General features: G+C 47.4%; 1 protein-coding gene across 1 annotated transcript in view; it reads left to right on the forward strand.

Annotated features, from left to right (window-relative positions):
• The first annotated feature begins 7,397 nt into the window (after nucleotides 1–7,397).
• Nucleotides 7,398–17,076, forward strand: part of LOC133356780 (WASH complex subunit 1-like) — a 107,521-nt gene continuing 97,842 nt past the window's right edge. Inside the window, exon 1 of the mRNA XM_061574448.1 lies at nucleotides 7,398–7,616. Coding sequence (XP_061430432.1) covers nucleotides 7,402–7,616 — 215 coding nt within the window. The 5' untranslated portion in view covers nucleotides 7,398–7,401. The remainder of the gene's footprint in view (nucleotides 7,617–17,076) is intronic.

The following is a 17,076-nucleotide window of genomic DNA, read 5'->3' on the forward strand; positions in this document are numbered from 1 at the left end:
GCTTGCGTTGTGGCCGAAACGTCGTGAGAATTATTTTATTGTGTTTTATTTTTATTATTTTATTACTTCCCTTCTACGTGACTTTACCTAAAGAACCAATACGATAGAGGGTACTTCTTTATTACTTACACTGGGCACAATACAGGCCAACACTAGTATAACTCTAGGTATTAACGTCTCTACTGGCTACACACACAGCCGATCACTCGGCGTGGTACCATCGCCCAAACTCGGCCATGCGGCTGACTGGCGGCATGACGATGATGACGATGGAACCCACGCAGGAGATCTTCCACGTGGCCGGATGAGAGAGTTGTTGGTGAGCAGCGACGACCCAGGACCCAAGACCCCACACACAGCCTCGGGTCCGGTCCCCCTTATATACCCCCAGGCTTGGCTAAGCCCCGCCTCTGGCCACGCCCTCTCGTGGAACCTTCCAGCAGGTTCCCGGAGAATCTCGGCTAGCCCCCACCTGTGACCTTTGCCCCAGATACACCTCACTCTCTGATTGGTTGTTACCTGTGTGGCTGTACCAGTGAATTCCTTCCCAGGTCAGCAGGTGTCACCCTGGCATGTCGGCAGGTGTCACCCTGTCATTACACCTACACATTTTTTTTTTGCAATGTAATTAAATTGTTGTCAGACATACCGATGCTGGAAAATTTACCTGTAAATTACCCAACTGAGATTGCACACAGCAGCGGCACTGCCACCAACTGTGAATCCGTAGTAGCACCCTCCTGAAGGGGGGGGTGGAGGGGGGGGGGTGGAGGGGTGGGAAGAGGGGGTGGAGTGGAGGGGGGTGGAGGGGGGTTGGAGGAGGGGTGGAGGGTGGTGGAGGGGGTGGAGGGGGGGGGGGTGGTGGAGGAGGGGGTGGAGGGGGAGTGGAGGGGGATGGAGGGGGGTGGAGGAGTGGGTGGAGGAGTCGGGTGGAGGGGTGGTGGAGGGGGGGTGGAGGGGGTGGAGGGTGGGTGGAGGAGTCGGGTGGAGGGGGGGGAGGGGGTGGAGGAGGGGGTGGAGGGGGGGTGGATGGGTGGTAGAGGAGGGGGTGGAGTGGAGGGGTGGTGGAGGGGGGGTAGAGGGGGTTGTGGAGGAGGAGCTGGAGGGGGGGGTGGAGGAGGCGAGAGGGGAGGGGGGAAGTGAGCGATGACGTAATAACGTCACCAAATAAACCGCCAGTTCAATGACGTCACCGCGCAATCCGGCGCGCGGTGACGTAACAGCACAGCAATGCTCCCTATTGACGTCACGTCACCGCCAACAAGTTACGACATTTTGACGTCATCGCGAGGTTTCGCGTGCGTTTCTCCCTCCACCTCTGCCGATAGCGGAAGCGAGGGGACCCCGTCGCCTCCTCTCTCGCTGCGTGAACCTGGGCCCGTGTGCTTATCTCGCGTGTGGAGGCTGCCCCAAGGGGTTTGTCGGCTTGAGCAGCTGCGGCGAACGAGCGGCCGATTTCGTCTCTCGCCACTCGCAACTCCGTTCGAGGTGAGGCCCGCAGACGTCGCCATCCGCGAACCGCTCTCGGCAAATGTTGGTCAAGAGGCGATGATGGTGACAATTCTAGCGTGCGTTCTGGAGGAGGAATCCGATGTGCTGTAAAGCTCTTGTCTGTCAGCGGGGTGGGAAGGTGGCGAAACCGGGGCCGGTACGCCACGGGCCACAAGCGCGATAGGGGCCTACAAAAGTAACCAAATCGATTAAAATACGTGGAAATACACCAAACTGCCAATGAGCTGATTGCGCGATACGGGGGTGGTGGGTGCTGTTTTAGCTGCTTGCTGCTGCTGCTTGCTGCTCGTGTCGTCTCGGAGTTTGTGTGAGCCCTCGTCGATCGATTCCAATTGATTGCTGAGTTCAATTACGAATCGTCGACGCGTTACATCCACTCTTGCGTTGTAACGTCGGTCACTTTCGCCTTCGTTGTTAATCACGACGCAATCCCGAGTCTAGAATCTAGAATCTCGCTCTCCACCCGGTTCTCGGCTATCCTGGGTGCGCGCGGCCTGTTGTTCCAATCAGCTGATCGGCACGTGACTACCGCCGATGACGTCATCACGTGAACTTAGCACGGGGTCACCGCGGGGTCACCAATGCGTTAACCTGCACTCACCGCCGACGTCATCACGGTGACCTTTTAGCACGTTGTCAGCACGATGTCAACACGGGGTCTCCAATGCGTTAACCTCCACTCACCGCCGACGTCATCACGGTGAACTTAGCACGGGGTCAGCGCGGGGTCACCATGGGGGTTATCAATGCGTTAACCTCACTCACCGCTGCTGTCATCACGGTGACCTTAGCACGGGGTCACCACGGGGTCACCACCCTGCTGGTCACCAATGAGTTTAACTTCACTCACCGCTGCTCGCCATCATGGTGACTTTAGCACGGGGTCACCACGGGTCACCCCTGGTTCACCAATGCGTTAACCTGCACTCACCGCTGTTATTACGGTGACCTTAGCACGGGGTCAGCACGGGGTCACCACCTGCTGGTCACCAATAGAGCTTTAACCTTCCTGTCCTCACCGCTGCTGTCATCACGGACCTTAGCCACGGGGGTCACCTGCTGTGGTACGTCACCAATGCGTTAACCTGCACTCACCGCTGTTGTCATTACGGTGACCTTAGCACGGTGAGGTCAGCACTGGGGTCGCCGCGGGTAACCTGCTGGCTCACCAATGCGTTAACACTGCACTCCACCGCTGCGTTACCATGGCGACTGTACGACTGCATTGCCTGCCAAACCCATTACACTGTGATATAAAACAATGTTCCTGGGTAGTAAGTGTATTTCTTCTAATTGCTTATGCCTCAAAGGTACACCATGATTCTGTGTGACCGTGGTTATCCAGCACTGCAGCAATGTGAAGTCCGTGGGTTTTCAAAGCTCGTGACAGCGATCCATCAGGTCACGTGGCTTGTAGTTTAACGGGCACGGGTATTGTCCACAATGACAAGAATTTGTCCGTAACACTAGCACATTCCCCACCTTAAAATACAATATGGATCGCTGGTGCTGTTCTTACCTTGCCGCTGCGCTAATATGGGAACATTCTTACAGCATTTCGTTACCGTTATCATGAAAAGAGTATGGCCATGCTGTACACTGCTATTATATTACCGTGGCTGAACTTTCGTTATCTCTTTTCCTCCATGGGTCAACCAATCCAGTGACCGTGGGTAATTTTGTTAGGTAATATTAATACACTACAATTCACCCTGTCTTTGTTAGCATCATCATCATCATCATCGGCCATGGTCTATGCACTGCTGGATGAAGGCATTCCCAGGCCACCGCCATCTACTGAACATCTGTTGAAAAAGAACTTCATAGCTCATCGGATTCCTCCGGTGTGAATAATGATCTTGGTTCTCATTTTTCGCGGTCCTCGGATGTAACATTCTATTAGTACCTGCACATACTCCGATTTCGTCACTCCCATCTCCGCGGTTTGTGTGCATTCTCAGAGACGTTCTTGGCTTTGGCTGTCTCAAACTTGCACGTGTCCTCTTGTCCACGCTCTATACTATCTGCTCCCCCGGTGTCATTTCACCATCTTTCTCCGTGCGCCTTTGTTCCATTCGCTTTGTCCACGTCCAACTTTCTGAACCCATGCGACAGAGCAGGCGATGCCACTGCGGACAATAACAACTGTCGAGGTATCTTCCGGCGGAACAAATTGGAGTATTCTTCTTGGTTCTTTCGGTAAGTCACGTAGAAGGGAAATAATAAAATAATAAAAATAAAACATTAAATAATTCTCACGACGTTTCGGCCACAACGCAAGCAGCCGTCCTCAGGTGAAGAACAGGTCTGTCGGAAAAAACAGCGTCTGAATGGGCACACACCAGGCTTGGCAGCGTATATTTAAGCTGGGTTGGAGGGGTGAGGGGCGCCTTGACAAAGGAATTTGCATATCAAGAGGAATTTTGCATAAATTGGAGTACTGTCGTACGTGATAGCGAGGGCAGTTATTGAAGGTGGAACGGAATCAAAATGATGAATATCGAGGTTGGTGACGGTGGTGTCGAAGTCCTTTTGTAAAATTATATTCAACCGGCGTTTTGCCCGTCCTCGGACGGAAGCTGTAATATTTACGAAAAATTGAGCAGAGTATAATTGTATCTTGTGCAAATTCAATGGCAGTGAATCTGTGCACGAAAGAATGTCATCAAACACTTCACTGCATTCACTGGAGCGCTGTATTAATGGCAGTGAATCTGGCACAAACGAAGTCATCAAACACTTCACTACATTTCACTGGAGCACTGTATAATGGCAGTGAATCTGGCACGAAACGAAGTCATCAAACACTTCACTGCATTTCACTGGAGCACTGTATTAATGGCAGTGAATCTGGCACAAAAGAAAGTCATGAAACACCTAACTTCATGTCACTGTATAACTGTATTTAACTCACCTTCGTTTAGTTCAAAATCACTGCTCTGATACTTTATTTTCTTCTGCTTTCGCTTGCTGGGGTTGTCATCCATTTGAATTCGATACAATGTCTGGAGAATCACAGAGAAATGTAAATATTTTATCATAATTTAGAAGCAAAAATTTGACTTACCTTTTGTCTCGAGTGCTGAATAAATAAATGAAGACACCAAATACACTTTGTTGCTGCGTATAATTATTTATTTGATTAACTTTAAATAAAGAAACGTCATATTCGAAGCGACTTTGCGAAAAAAAATATCTTTCTGCTCAAACTTCTTCCGCGTGAGTGTAAAAATCCACTCTCTCATGATTATTTTATTATTAATGAGGGGGGGGGGGGGGTGGCATGTGGAGTGACGTGTAACGCACGTTACACACATTTCTGGGCTATTATAGTAGTAACTAGCTTCACTACCCGGCTTCGCCCGGGACTTGGATTCTTGTCTTGGATAAATTTCAAATTTCATATTCACTTATCTTTCACTGAAAATCCCTGAAAAAAATGTATGTTTGCAAGAAAGATAAAAGCCGAAACACATCAATTTACCTAAATCGTATGTTTTCACTCGAGGACATTCAACCTTAACCCACTTCTACGTCAGGTCGATTTTGGCAACTCGGGAATGGAATGACGCGGCAAGCTGAAATAGTCGTGTTCGCTTAGAAATTCCAGACAGCATGAGCTGTGAAAATTTCATGACGCCAGAGCTCAGCGTTGGAGAGTTTTTGCTGCTTCACACAAACAAACTGATGTAATTTCTGCTTTATATTTATAATAGTGAAATTCATCCTACCAATGCGCCTAAAGAAAACTAATTCTCGTTCGTCTGGCTCTTCCTGACTATCACCATACATCACCTGCTTGAATTCACGTTTCTCTCAGCACCCCCCTCCCTACCAATCTGTGCAAAAGATTCACCACCTCTGCTCGAGTTCGAAAGACTTCAAATGTTGTTTCGTGGGATCAAGGCTGGACAATAATTCCACACGAGTGGTTGAGGCAGCCAAGGGTGCAGTGATGTGGATGAGTGGGTTTGGGTTACAACGGGACACCACAACCCTCTCTGATGGTAAACACAGCAACAGCTTAAATCTACAGCTGGGCAGGTGGCGTGGGGGGGGGGTTACAAGGTTCTTTTTTCCAGGGGTGTGTGATGCAGCATCTCCTTTGACCGCCCTCCCTTCCCCTTGCTCTCCCCCGCCCTCGCCTGCACAACAAATCCCTGATCTTTTTTTCTGCCCGGCCGAGCTTGCCTCTCCAATGCCGACTGCTGCCGTTTAATTTTCACTTGAAGCGCCCACCGTGTCGGGCAGCGGGGAGAGCCGGACAGATTGCGGCAAACGCTGCAGCGTTGTGTCCCTTTTTAAATCCTTTATATTACGTTCGCTTGCTTGCTTGCTTGCGCGCTTACGACCGTGCAAATCTTTCGGTCGTTTTTTAACCCACTTCCCGTGATCCAATCGAGCTGACATTTTGCACACAGACTCGTTGTGCGTGACAATTTCTTTTCCAAAATGTTACACTTTTTAGGAAAAAATAAATAATATTTAATTACCAATTGCTTAATGGTGGCAGGCAATCATCTGACCCATAGGTGGCAGCCATCTCAAGCCAGAGGACGAGAGGACTCTAGCCGCCACGCATATAAAGGATTTATAGTGAAAAACTTTGTTTTTACGGGTTAATTTTTTATTACACCTAGTGGAGCGACGCTGAAGTCTGCTCGCGAGGCCAACATGGCTGTTTAATAACAACGCGCCAAGGTGGAGAACGTGTGTATTGGTTGCAGCACGCAGTGTTACGGGTACAGGCAGCCATATTCTATCCGAGGTGTTCATTGTCTCAGGCCCTTCCTTTTGCCCGAGCCATTGAATAGTCATGCCCGATCATGTGACCATCTGAATTATCTCGTGTATAATTTCATTCATTCACCTTCTTGGTTCTTTCGGTAAAGTCACATAGAAGGAAAATAATAAAATAATAAAAAAACATTATGAAATACAATTCTCACGACGTTTCGGCCACAACGCAAGCAGCCGTCCTCAGGTAAAGACCAGGTCTGTCGGGGAGACAGCGTCTGAATGAAACACCACCACGCTTGGAGCGTCTATTTAAGCTGGGTTAGAAGGGGGGAAGGGCGCCTTGACAAATAATTTGCATATCAAGAGGAATTTAGCATATTTATGGGAAATGCAGGTATGTGATTAGTACTACTTGTACATGGCAAACATGAACGTATTATGTCATTGGGTTGTTTCTGCTGGAAGTAAAATGTAACGTGTAACATTTTATCGTGACGCGTTACTGGTATGTTTTACATTCGCAAGTTAACTTTAAATATGTAATCATCGTCGTAATCATCGTGAGCCAAGATCTATCCGCTGTTTGGTTGCTGGAGCATATTTGTCTGGGAGTAAGGGAGAGATGTGAGGAGGGAGTTGGGTGTTGATGAGTCCATGCAAGATCTTGAAAGACGGCGAGTGAGATCTTGAAATTGATGTGGAATTTGATTGGGAGGCAGTTGAGGATTGAGGTATTGTGGTCACAGATTTAGGCTGCGGGTGAGGAATCTGACGGCATTTTGGATCATTTCGACGTTGGAGATGAGAGATTTTGTGAGGCCTTAGAGGAGAGAGCTAAGCAGATGTTGCAGTCATTTTAGCTGTGACGGTCCCACCTGATGACGGAGACTTGTGTTGCCTCCGAAACGTCGTGATTTATTATTTTATTTTATTTCCATTATTACTTTTATTAACTTTTAATTCAATTTTTTACCTACGTGACTTTACCGAAAAAACTTAAGAGTATGAATCTTTGCAGTCACGAAAGCTTCAAATCTAGAAAGAACTAACGACCGTTAGTTGGAAAGTGAAACATACAAAAACAAGCGCGGGGGTAGTGTCACCAATGGCTGCCCCCTTGACGGTGTTTCCCTTCCCAGGGCGGTCACCATGGCGCAGCTCGGCGCGAGCGGCGGTGCTAGCGGGGAGGCGCGCGTGGCTCCGGCCGCGGCGCGCCAGTGGTGCGGTGGCGGCGACGGTGGCGGCGAGGCGCAAGTTTACCGCGTGCCGATCGTGCAGCCCGACCTGCGACGGGAGGAGACGGTGCAGCACATCGCCGATGCGCTCGAGGCCCTGTCGCGCATCTCCATCGACATCTTCTCACGGTGAGACGCGTCCGTCCGTCCGTCCGCCTGCCATCTCCGTCAGCATTCCCGGGCGCCGGGGAATGTTGTACTCTTTGGTTTTTTCGGTAAAGTCACGTAGGTGAAAAATTTATGAAAAACAACTGAATTAAATCACGACGTTTCGGAGGCAACTCAAGCTTCCGTCTTCAGGTGGAACCGTTACAGCCAAAATCACTGTAATAAATGGTTTTAGTTTTATCTACGTGACTTGTTTCTTCATCTGAGGGACGGCTGCTTGCGTTGTGGCCGAAGCGTCGTGAGAATTATTTTATTATGTTTTATTTTTATTATTTTATTACTTCCCTTCTACGTGACTTTACCGAAAGAACCAAGAAGATGATGAATCCCTGCAGTCACGAAAGAATTAAATCGTGATTCTTTTGTGTTTAGTTTGTGCCCCCCTCCCCGTACCTCCACTTATCACAGTTGGCTACGCACGTTGCGAAACAAGTTTGACGTACGTACGTACAAACTGACGTTCTGTCTGCGAATGCGACACCCATCGATGTCTGCGTGCCCATTCACATGGCTGTCCTTCCGTCCATTCTTTGGGAATTCTGTCCATCGATCTCTCTGTTTGTTTGTCAATCCACCCGGTGGTCCATCCCTCCCACATTATTTCTATCCCTGTGACATACTCGTGGTCCGTTTCTCTGTCTATCCACTGACTGTATCAGCTGTCCATCTGTATGACATTCTGTCCTTCAATTTGACATTTCGTCTGTCGCTTTCTCTGTCCATCCTCCTTTGTACGGCTATCTATGCGACGTGCTGTCTACATAATAAAATAATAGGGTTTTTCCCCTCTTTTCTGGCAACAAAAGTGAAACCTTTTTACAAGGATTCATGTCTGCATTAACCACAATATTTGCAGTCAAAATGCAAAAAAAACACACCATGATAATATATGCATTGTCCTTGAAACTGATTGGTCCACACAAAGCGACGGCTTTCTTTTGAGCCTCGATCCAATTGGTGCTAGACCAGAGGACGCCAAAAGGCGTACAGCTCAAAGACAATGCACTATCAAAGTAATGAGGGCTCGGGGTGAGCATCTACATCATTAGACCTCCTTTGCCAGTACCAAAATATAATAATAGGGTTTTTCCCTATTATAAAAAAAAACCCTTATTATATTTTGGTACTGGCAAAGGAGGTCTAATGATGCCGTCTGCATGTCTGTTAATTTCTGCGCGTGCATTTTTTGCAATGTTTATCTGTCTTTCCATCAACATGTTTGTCTGTTTATTTGTCTTTGTCCTTGTGTATGTCCATCTGCATATCCATCTCTTGGCATGTAATGATTCATTGCTCAGGTTTTCCATCTTGGCAGCCATCAATCATTCAATCAATATATACATTCGATCCTTCTCGACCATCCATCTAGTCCATTTATCCATTCAATCTATTCTCAATAAATCTTTGGGTGCAGCCACTCAACACCTTCCATCCACCCAGCCCGCTCGTTAACTTTAAATTCGGTTAATTGCTCCCAGCCAGCCTGTCTCTACTAAAAACCCATCCTTTGAATCCCATTTGTCCAATATTTTGGCAATTAGTATTTTTTTATCTTCGAATCGGATGGGGGGTGGGGGAGCATGTTGAGATAATGGGTTTTATTTTGCACAGTGGACTTGGGTGTAAACAACAACAAAAAACAACGCTGGCAGGTAATAAAAACAATGGACGCTAATAGGACAGGCAGTGGGCATGAACAGCGTGACACCGTCCGCGTTATTAAGAGCGCCACAGACATCTCGTAAGGATGCAATTGAAATCAACAAGAAATGTAGCGAAAGCATAAACAAACGTGAAATGCTGCATCCGGGGAATGTTTCCGAGTGTGCGGATGGGGAGAAGTCGTGTGATATTGCTTGAATGGCTTGATTCTAAATGCAATGGATGTGGACAAAAGTCATAACCAAGTAATTCTAGATTTGAAGCTTTCGTGACTGCAAGGATTCATATTCTTAGGTTTTTTCGGTAAAGTCACGTAGGTAAAAAATTAAAATTAAAATTAATAAAAGTAAAATAAAAATATAATAAAAATCACGACGTTTCGGAGGCAACACAAGCTTCCGTCTTCAGGTTGAACCGTCACAGCACGATAGCTGTATCAAGTAAGAGATATTCCAAGAAAACAGTCCTTGTAGATATACTGGTTGAGAACCAAGGTTAACGAAAGGTAGTTGCTTTGTTTGTATGGAGTTGTGGAACAGATCAAAACAATGTTGAAGTTTAAAACTAAACTATTTTTTTTTACGATTTTTATTTTACCAGATAAGGTTCACTAAGCTATACAGGCAGTCTTCTATTTACGATGGAGATGCGTTACGACGACCCCATCGTAAGTCGAAAATATCGCAAGTCGAAGATGGCCTAGCCTATCCAGGAGTCTTAAAGAATTGTGATAATTTATCAAAACAGAGCAATTTACAGTACCGTACTGTGTAAACTATATACCGTATGTATTTATTTATTACAATACTGTATTGCACAGTAAAATGTCAAGTAAAAAAAAACGAGGTAAATTCTTAGCCTACCTATGTGAACTGCAATTTAATAGAAAGTTTTTTTCGGGAAACAATCCTATCTGCATCACACAAGGCGGGAGATGAGTACATCCCGGCAGCGTCCCAACGTACAGTATCGTACCTCGTACACTGCTGCGTTTGCCTGCCGCGCGAAATTAAAAATATTTCACAATTTTTTCGTATCACTATCGCCATCGTAAGATCGAAATATCGTAAGTCGGACCATCGTAACTCGGGGACTATCTGTATAGCTGTTTTTTTAGAAGCCACCCGGCCACAAATGATAACGTGTCCAAGTGGTTTATCACGTGGAAATGTCTCGCAGCTAAACAATCTAAACGCACGTTTGTTCTAAATGTGCAGGGAAAAACCAGAGGACCCGGGGAAAAATCCACGCTGGCATGGGGAGCGAGACACGCAAACTCTTAATATAAGGCAGGCGTCAGGGTTGGGATCGAACCCGCGACCTTCTGTATACCAGGCGAGGTAGTTAACATCTAGCCACCGTGATGATGATGAGAGAGAGAGAGAGACACACAAACTCCGAATATCTAACAGCAGGCGTCCGGGTTGGGATCAAACCCGCGACCTCCTGTATACCAGGCGAGGTAGTTAACATCTCCTAGCCACCGTGATTATGATGAGGATGAGAGAGAGAGACACGCACAAACTCCGAATATACGGCAGCAGTTAATGCCTCGCAACCTTGGCAAGACGTTAACTACCGTGTGCTGGAAAATTTTAAGACTTATGCATTGAATGCTGGAGAAGGAACAAAAGCATTGACAATTACAGCAGGAGACGTTTAAAGCTTCATCCTGAACACGGGCATGAGATGTAATCCCTCGTATTGTTTGATTATGTGTAGCCACTGCAGTTAATGATATACATGAAGCGTTTTTTCTCTCCTCTGATCTCATTTCCATGACCAGTTTCATTGAATCTCTACGCTTGTTAGTGAGGGGGTGGGGGGTAGTATTGTTTTGATGTTTGAGCTTTTCTTTGGAGTTGTCGAAAGTCTCATCGTATTCGTCAATATCGGTTCTTATACGTGCACGTACGTATGTTTTAAAGGAATCACTCAAAGCCGCTTTCAAATGTGTTTTCCAATCAGGAGGTTCATTGGTAAATACAGTAAAACCTTGGATTGCGAGTAACTTGGACTGCGAGTGTTTTGCAAGACGAGCAAAAATTTTAAACAAATATGAATTTGATAAACGAGCGAGGTCTCGCAATACGAGTAGTACGTGTATACGCTTTGTCTGCCGAGCGTCACGTGATCACAACTGATACACGAGTGATTTGATATACGAGTGCTTTGGATTACAAAAACGGAACGAATTATGCTCGCAATCCAAGGTTTTACTGTATGGGTGGTTTGCTTCTCCATGGTGTTGCATCGGTTGAATGACGACAACAGTATTTTACAGTGCCTTTGTCAAGCCACTGTTGGATGAAGGCCTTCCCACGCCATGTCAGTTTTGATAGTTGTTGATCATACTTCACCACTATGGTCTATTCGGGTCGGAGAACGTTGGTTTCTATTTTTTTACTATACTTTATTTCACCAGGTAAGGCTCCACTGAGCTATACAGCTCTTTTTTAAATCCTTTATATTAAGTTCGCTTGCTTGCTTATGACCGTGCAAATCTATTGGTCGTTTTTTAACCCACTTCCCGTGATCCAATCGAGCTGACATTTTACACTGTTTAGGGAAATGTTTTTAAACATTTAATTACCAATTGTTTAATGCTGCCAGACATTCATCTGACCCATAGGTGGCAGCCATCTCAAGCCAGATTTATAGTGAAAAACTTTGTTTTTACGGGTTTACTTGTTTCAGATGCGACCCGGCCACAAATGATAGCTCAACGAAGTGGCTTGTCACGTGGACATTTATACCAACCAATTACTCTTCAGCGCACATTACTCAAATGTGGGATGGAAAACACGGCGGGCCCGGAGGAAAATCGAAGCGACCACGGGGAGAGAGAAATGCAAACTCCAAATATACAGCAGCAGCAGGCGTCAGGGTCGGGATCGAACCCACGACCTCCTGCGTACCAGGCGATGAACGTAACGTCTTGCCACAGCGGTTGCCCAGGGCCAGTTTCAATATCACTTGCCACTGATGTTGGCCACAATTGGGAATCAGATTTATGTCTCCGGGCTCATGGTGCAGCGCGCCAACCGCCGTGCCACGACTCCACCGCCAGCATTCAATCTTCCTCCCACGCTGCGGCCTCTGTCAACGAAGCCACGAAGCCAAACCGTACAGAACCTCGCCACGGCTGCTTCGGAGATGATTTATAAACGGTGCCCCCCGCCCGCCGCATCAGTCGGACAGAATCCGTCATCATCTTGGCTCTCTGTTACCAATTAACGATATACCACCTCTTTCCCCTTTAGCAGTCAGCCACCACTTAGGTTGCACATTTCCGTATAATTACTCGCAATTACAGCCTACGCGGCGGCTTTAGCGGGCGGTCAAGTGTCTGGTGCAACGAGCGAGAGAGCGCCCCGTGCCTGTCAAAAATTGGCTAGCGTAGGTGGCAGCTCGCCGTGATGGTTGTCGGTAGTTGCGATGATGACGACGACGACGACGACTTGATCGCGTCTACCGCCGCGCCGCTTCCAACAACAACAACCGAACAGCGACAGGAATCCTCGTGAGATTTCCCAAACACCCAACCCCGCATTGATCACGGTAATTATGTAATGGTTACCTCGAGGAGCAAATGCGTCGGTGATTAATGCGGCCGATTAAGATTTAATGTCTCGCCCCTTAATGACGTTGTTGATAGATTGGGTTTGTTTATTTCAAATTTTTGTTTTAAGACATTTGCCTTTCCGCGATGTTCGTTAGTGCCTAATGGACTCCCCGGCGCGAAGAGTTTTTTCACGGCAGGGAAAAAAAGTGTAATTCGAACGATATCGACCGCCCACCCCCCCTGACATACATCGTGCATGCAGTTCACAAATGTACGATCATTACCTTTCGCGGAATAATTCATAGGCAACTAGAATTGCGAGCAAGTTATTTTCACGCAAAACGAGAGATAGAAAGCGTACGTCTTCTTCCCGAACGTGTTTGTAAAGTGTGTTCAGTCGATCATCGGTTATCCGGCACCTCGCGATTAATAAGGCTGCCAACATTATCCGGCGGTCCCGGTGCTGATCCGGCGAAACCGGCAAATCCGCTGCGGTCCGGCGATCGGTACCATGTGCGTGACAAAAAATGCAGCTATGCTTGATTTTAGTGTCAAATATTACATACAGTACATTATACACTACATTCAACTGAAACAATGAAAATACTGCACGTGTATACGTCACCCATGCACCGCATTTACGGGGCAATAGGGTATTTTTTTTGTCTTTGTGTGTTTATTGATGCCAATTTCATATGCTAAACATTAAAAACACACGAAAAATTTTCCCAAAAAAACCCTAAAAGGTAATGTTTTGCAAGAATGCGCAAGAGTAAGCTGTGTACATAAACAAAGACCTTAAACTGTACGTCTCAAAAACCTCCAGGGTACTTCCCGACAAGGTAGAAAGCTGTAATTTGGTACATATGTACTAGTAACTTCAGAGGCACTAATAGTAGGAGGCACACACGTTTATTCTCCACGTCCACAGTACAGGGGACAACTACACACGGGTCCGGACAGCCGGCACACTGCCTGACCCACAATGCCGAGGACGTGACGACTTGCGCAGATGACAGGTTCCATTCCAAACGACAGCCCCGACCCAGCGTCGGGGCCTCCCTTTTATCCTCCCCAGGGTGGCCTGGCTCCGCCCTCGGCCGTGCCCCCTTCTGGAACCCCACGTGTCCCCTCTGTCACCTTTACCCTACATCAGAGGTCGCAAACGGGTTTTGATTCCTTACCCGTACCCGTACCTAGCCGCACCAGGGTCGCAAACAGGTACCCGTACCCGGCCGTACCCGTACCATACCCGGCCGGGTACGGGTAGGGTACGGGTATCGGGTACCTGATTGCGACCTCTGGGATGAAGCCACATTGCAGGCGCGGGTGGGTTGATTCTAGGAACTTGAATTGTGAGCAGAGACAAGACGTTGGGAAATGAGTGACAAACAGTTACTCACCAGTGACTCACGGTCTACCCATACCCGTACCCGGCCGCACCAGGGTCGCAAACGGGTACTCGTATGGGTAGCTGGATATCGGGTAGGGTACGGGTATCGGGTACCCGGTTGCGACTTCTGCCCTACATCTCTTACCCCCACCTATCACGTGCCCTGCTGGCAGACTGGGCTACTACACCCACAATCCCGCTCTTTGTCAGTAACCAGCTCTAAGCGCCCCAGTGACCCATTATATGTCACTAGAGATAGGTAGCTTTTAGGACACAAACAACAGCACAAATCTGAAAATCCACATTTTTTTAGTTTTAAGGCCCCCAAATATCGAATTTAAGTGCCCCATGAACATGTGTGTGCCTGGTGTTATTCAGAAACCGTTCAAATTATAACATTGGGGTTTTTTTTTCGTTTAATAGAGCGTTAAACGGCAAATACAATTAAATCTAAAACCATTGTTCTATCTTTTATTGTTTTTTAAATATTTCGGAATAAAGCAGTTTTGAATTTAAAAAAATTGCTTTTTATAATGTTGAAATCGCAATAATTCGAAAACAGCAAAAGATAAGAGCTTTCCCTCATAGACTATTGAGTTGATAATTTTTTGTTCTTTGTTATAAAAAAAACAACGGAATATTTAAATTGAGCGGTTTCTGATGGGTATGTCTTTAAATATAACAAGTTTAATGAAGTCGTCAACATTTTTGAGTAGTAGTTAGTGTTTGAGTGTAGATATGAATTGAACAAAATAAAATCATATCGGGTTCATTATTATATCTATTGACAACTTTTGCCTGGCGAAGACCAGCTTCATGAACTAGTTTTAATTTTAAATAACGATTCAGTGATTTCCGGCGTTTTTGAAAATCCAGTGCCCCTTTCCCCTCCGAAGCCTCTGGATAATCCATGATCTGCTGTGTATATATATATGAATTGCATGTAAACAAAGACATTACTCCCATATAGTCCTTTACGGACTGTTTTGGGCAGCAGCTGTTAGCGCCTTTGTCTTGCCAATGTGAAGGTTACGCACAGTACCAGGTACTCATTGAAGGCCGAGTCGACCTAGGGGAGGCCCAGGACCAGTTCAGATTATTTGCCGCTGATTTTGGCCACGAGTCGGAATCGAACTCGGGTCTCCGTGGCCGCAGCGCGTTGTGCTGAAACGCTACACCGCCGATCCCCACTGCATGTGAAACACTCGTATACAAAGTTAAAGATTCTCTCCGTATGGCCTATAACAGGCTGTTACACCATTGGAACCTCATTTGCCAGAAGAAAAAATATGATCATTGGTTTTTTACCCTTTTATCTGGCAACAAAACTGACTCCTTTTTTTACAAGGAGCCATGTTTGCATAGACCACAATACCTGCAGTCATAATGCAAACAAAAAACATAACTCTGATAATGTATGCACTCTCCTTGAAGTTGATTGGTCCACACCCGAGACAGCTTTCCTTAGAGCCTAGTCTCACATGGTGTTGGACCTGGTCCAACACCATCAGAGTTATGTTTTTGTTTGCATTATGACTGTAGGTATTGTGGTCTATGCAAACATGACTCCTTGCAAAAAAGGTGTCGGTTTTGTTGCCAGATGAAAGGGTAAAAAACCAATTATCCTATAACAGGCTGTTGGGGAAAATGCTGTTTGTGAGCATCTATGAAGGCCGGTGCGGCACGAGAGGGGGTGGGTGGCCAGGACTACACCTGGCCGCCTTTGTCTTCCCAGTCTTGATGCTAATTTAAGGCCGAGTCGACTTAGGGGAGGTCCAGAACCGGTTCAGATATTTGTCACCGATGTTGGCCGTGATACGGGAATCGAACTCTCGTCCCCGTGTTCGTAGCGCAGTGCGCGCTAAGCACTGCGCCACCGCTCCAAAACACATGCGCACGCACACACACACACAAAACTGCTCGGCTCTAGCAATGCCCGAGCCAATCGCGGGAAAAAAAAAATAGAATTGACAACTCCAAAATGAGGTATTGATGCTTCTTAAAACAAAGGTTCAGAGGTCAGCGAAGGGTTGCACCCAGTTTATAAGGCTGCAGGCCAGCTCTGGCTGCGCTTCTGGGGGGGCAGGCGCCGGTTGCAACCCCATTCCCCCCCTGCCCCCCGGTGCTCGTCCAAGGGCTCTCTTGTCGTCCCTCGTTGAACCGAGCGGCAAACTAACGATTTGTTTGTTTCCTGGCCCAGCAAATACGGCGAGCCTGCGGCATTTGTTTCCGTCCGATGGATTTAATTTGCGCGCCGTGCGGCCGTGCACGCCTTTGCCTCCACGGCTGCTGTTTTAGCGTTTCTCTTCACGGTTCTCCCGCCCGCCCCCGCACCAACGATTAGCACGGTTGGTTACGCATGGTGCGGAAGAAGTTGAACACGCGCACGCGCGCAAAATATCTGCCAAAGTTAACGAGACGGGTTGCACAGCAACGAGTGCGAGATGCATGAGCCTCTGTGACGTAAACGCGTCGTCGCGTGACGTCGTCTTGTTCTCACGGCTGCCGTTGCGAACGGAAACGCCTCCGCACGTCTGGAAAGCGTTGCAGAATCCGCGAGTCAGCGTGCCTCCTCGTTTAGTTGAAACCGGCCGCGACCTGGACGAAGCTGCTAGTAACGGGCGTTCGTGCCCCCACCCTCGCAGCCTCAAATTTTCTACCTCCCCCTCGACCCCCCCTCCGCCCAAAAAAAAGAATATCGCCACGGCAAATGAACGTAATCCACTTTGGCGCGTGGAGAAGAGAGAGAGGGGGGACCGCGTGAATCGCCCTGGGGTCGCGCGTCACTTGTTCACGAGTGA

This window comes from Lethenteron reissneri, chromosome 55, assembly GCF_015708825.2.
Source record: "Lethenteron reissneri isolate LAM-NWPU_2019-01 chromosome 55, ASM1570882v1, whole genome shotgun sequence".
Lineage (NCBI taxonomy): Eukaryota > Metazoa > Chordata > Hyperoartia > Petromyzontiformes > Petromyzontidae > Lethenteron > Lethenteron reissneri.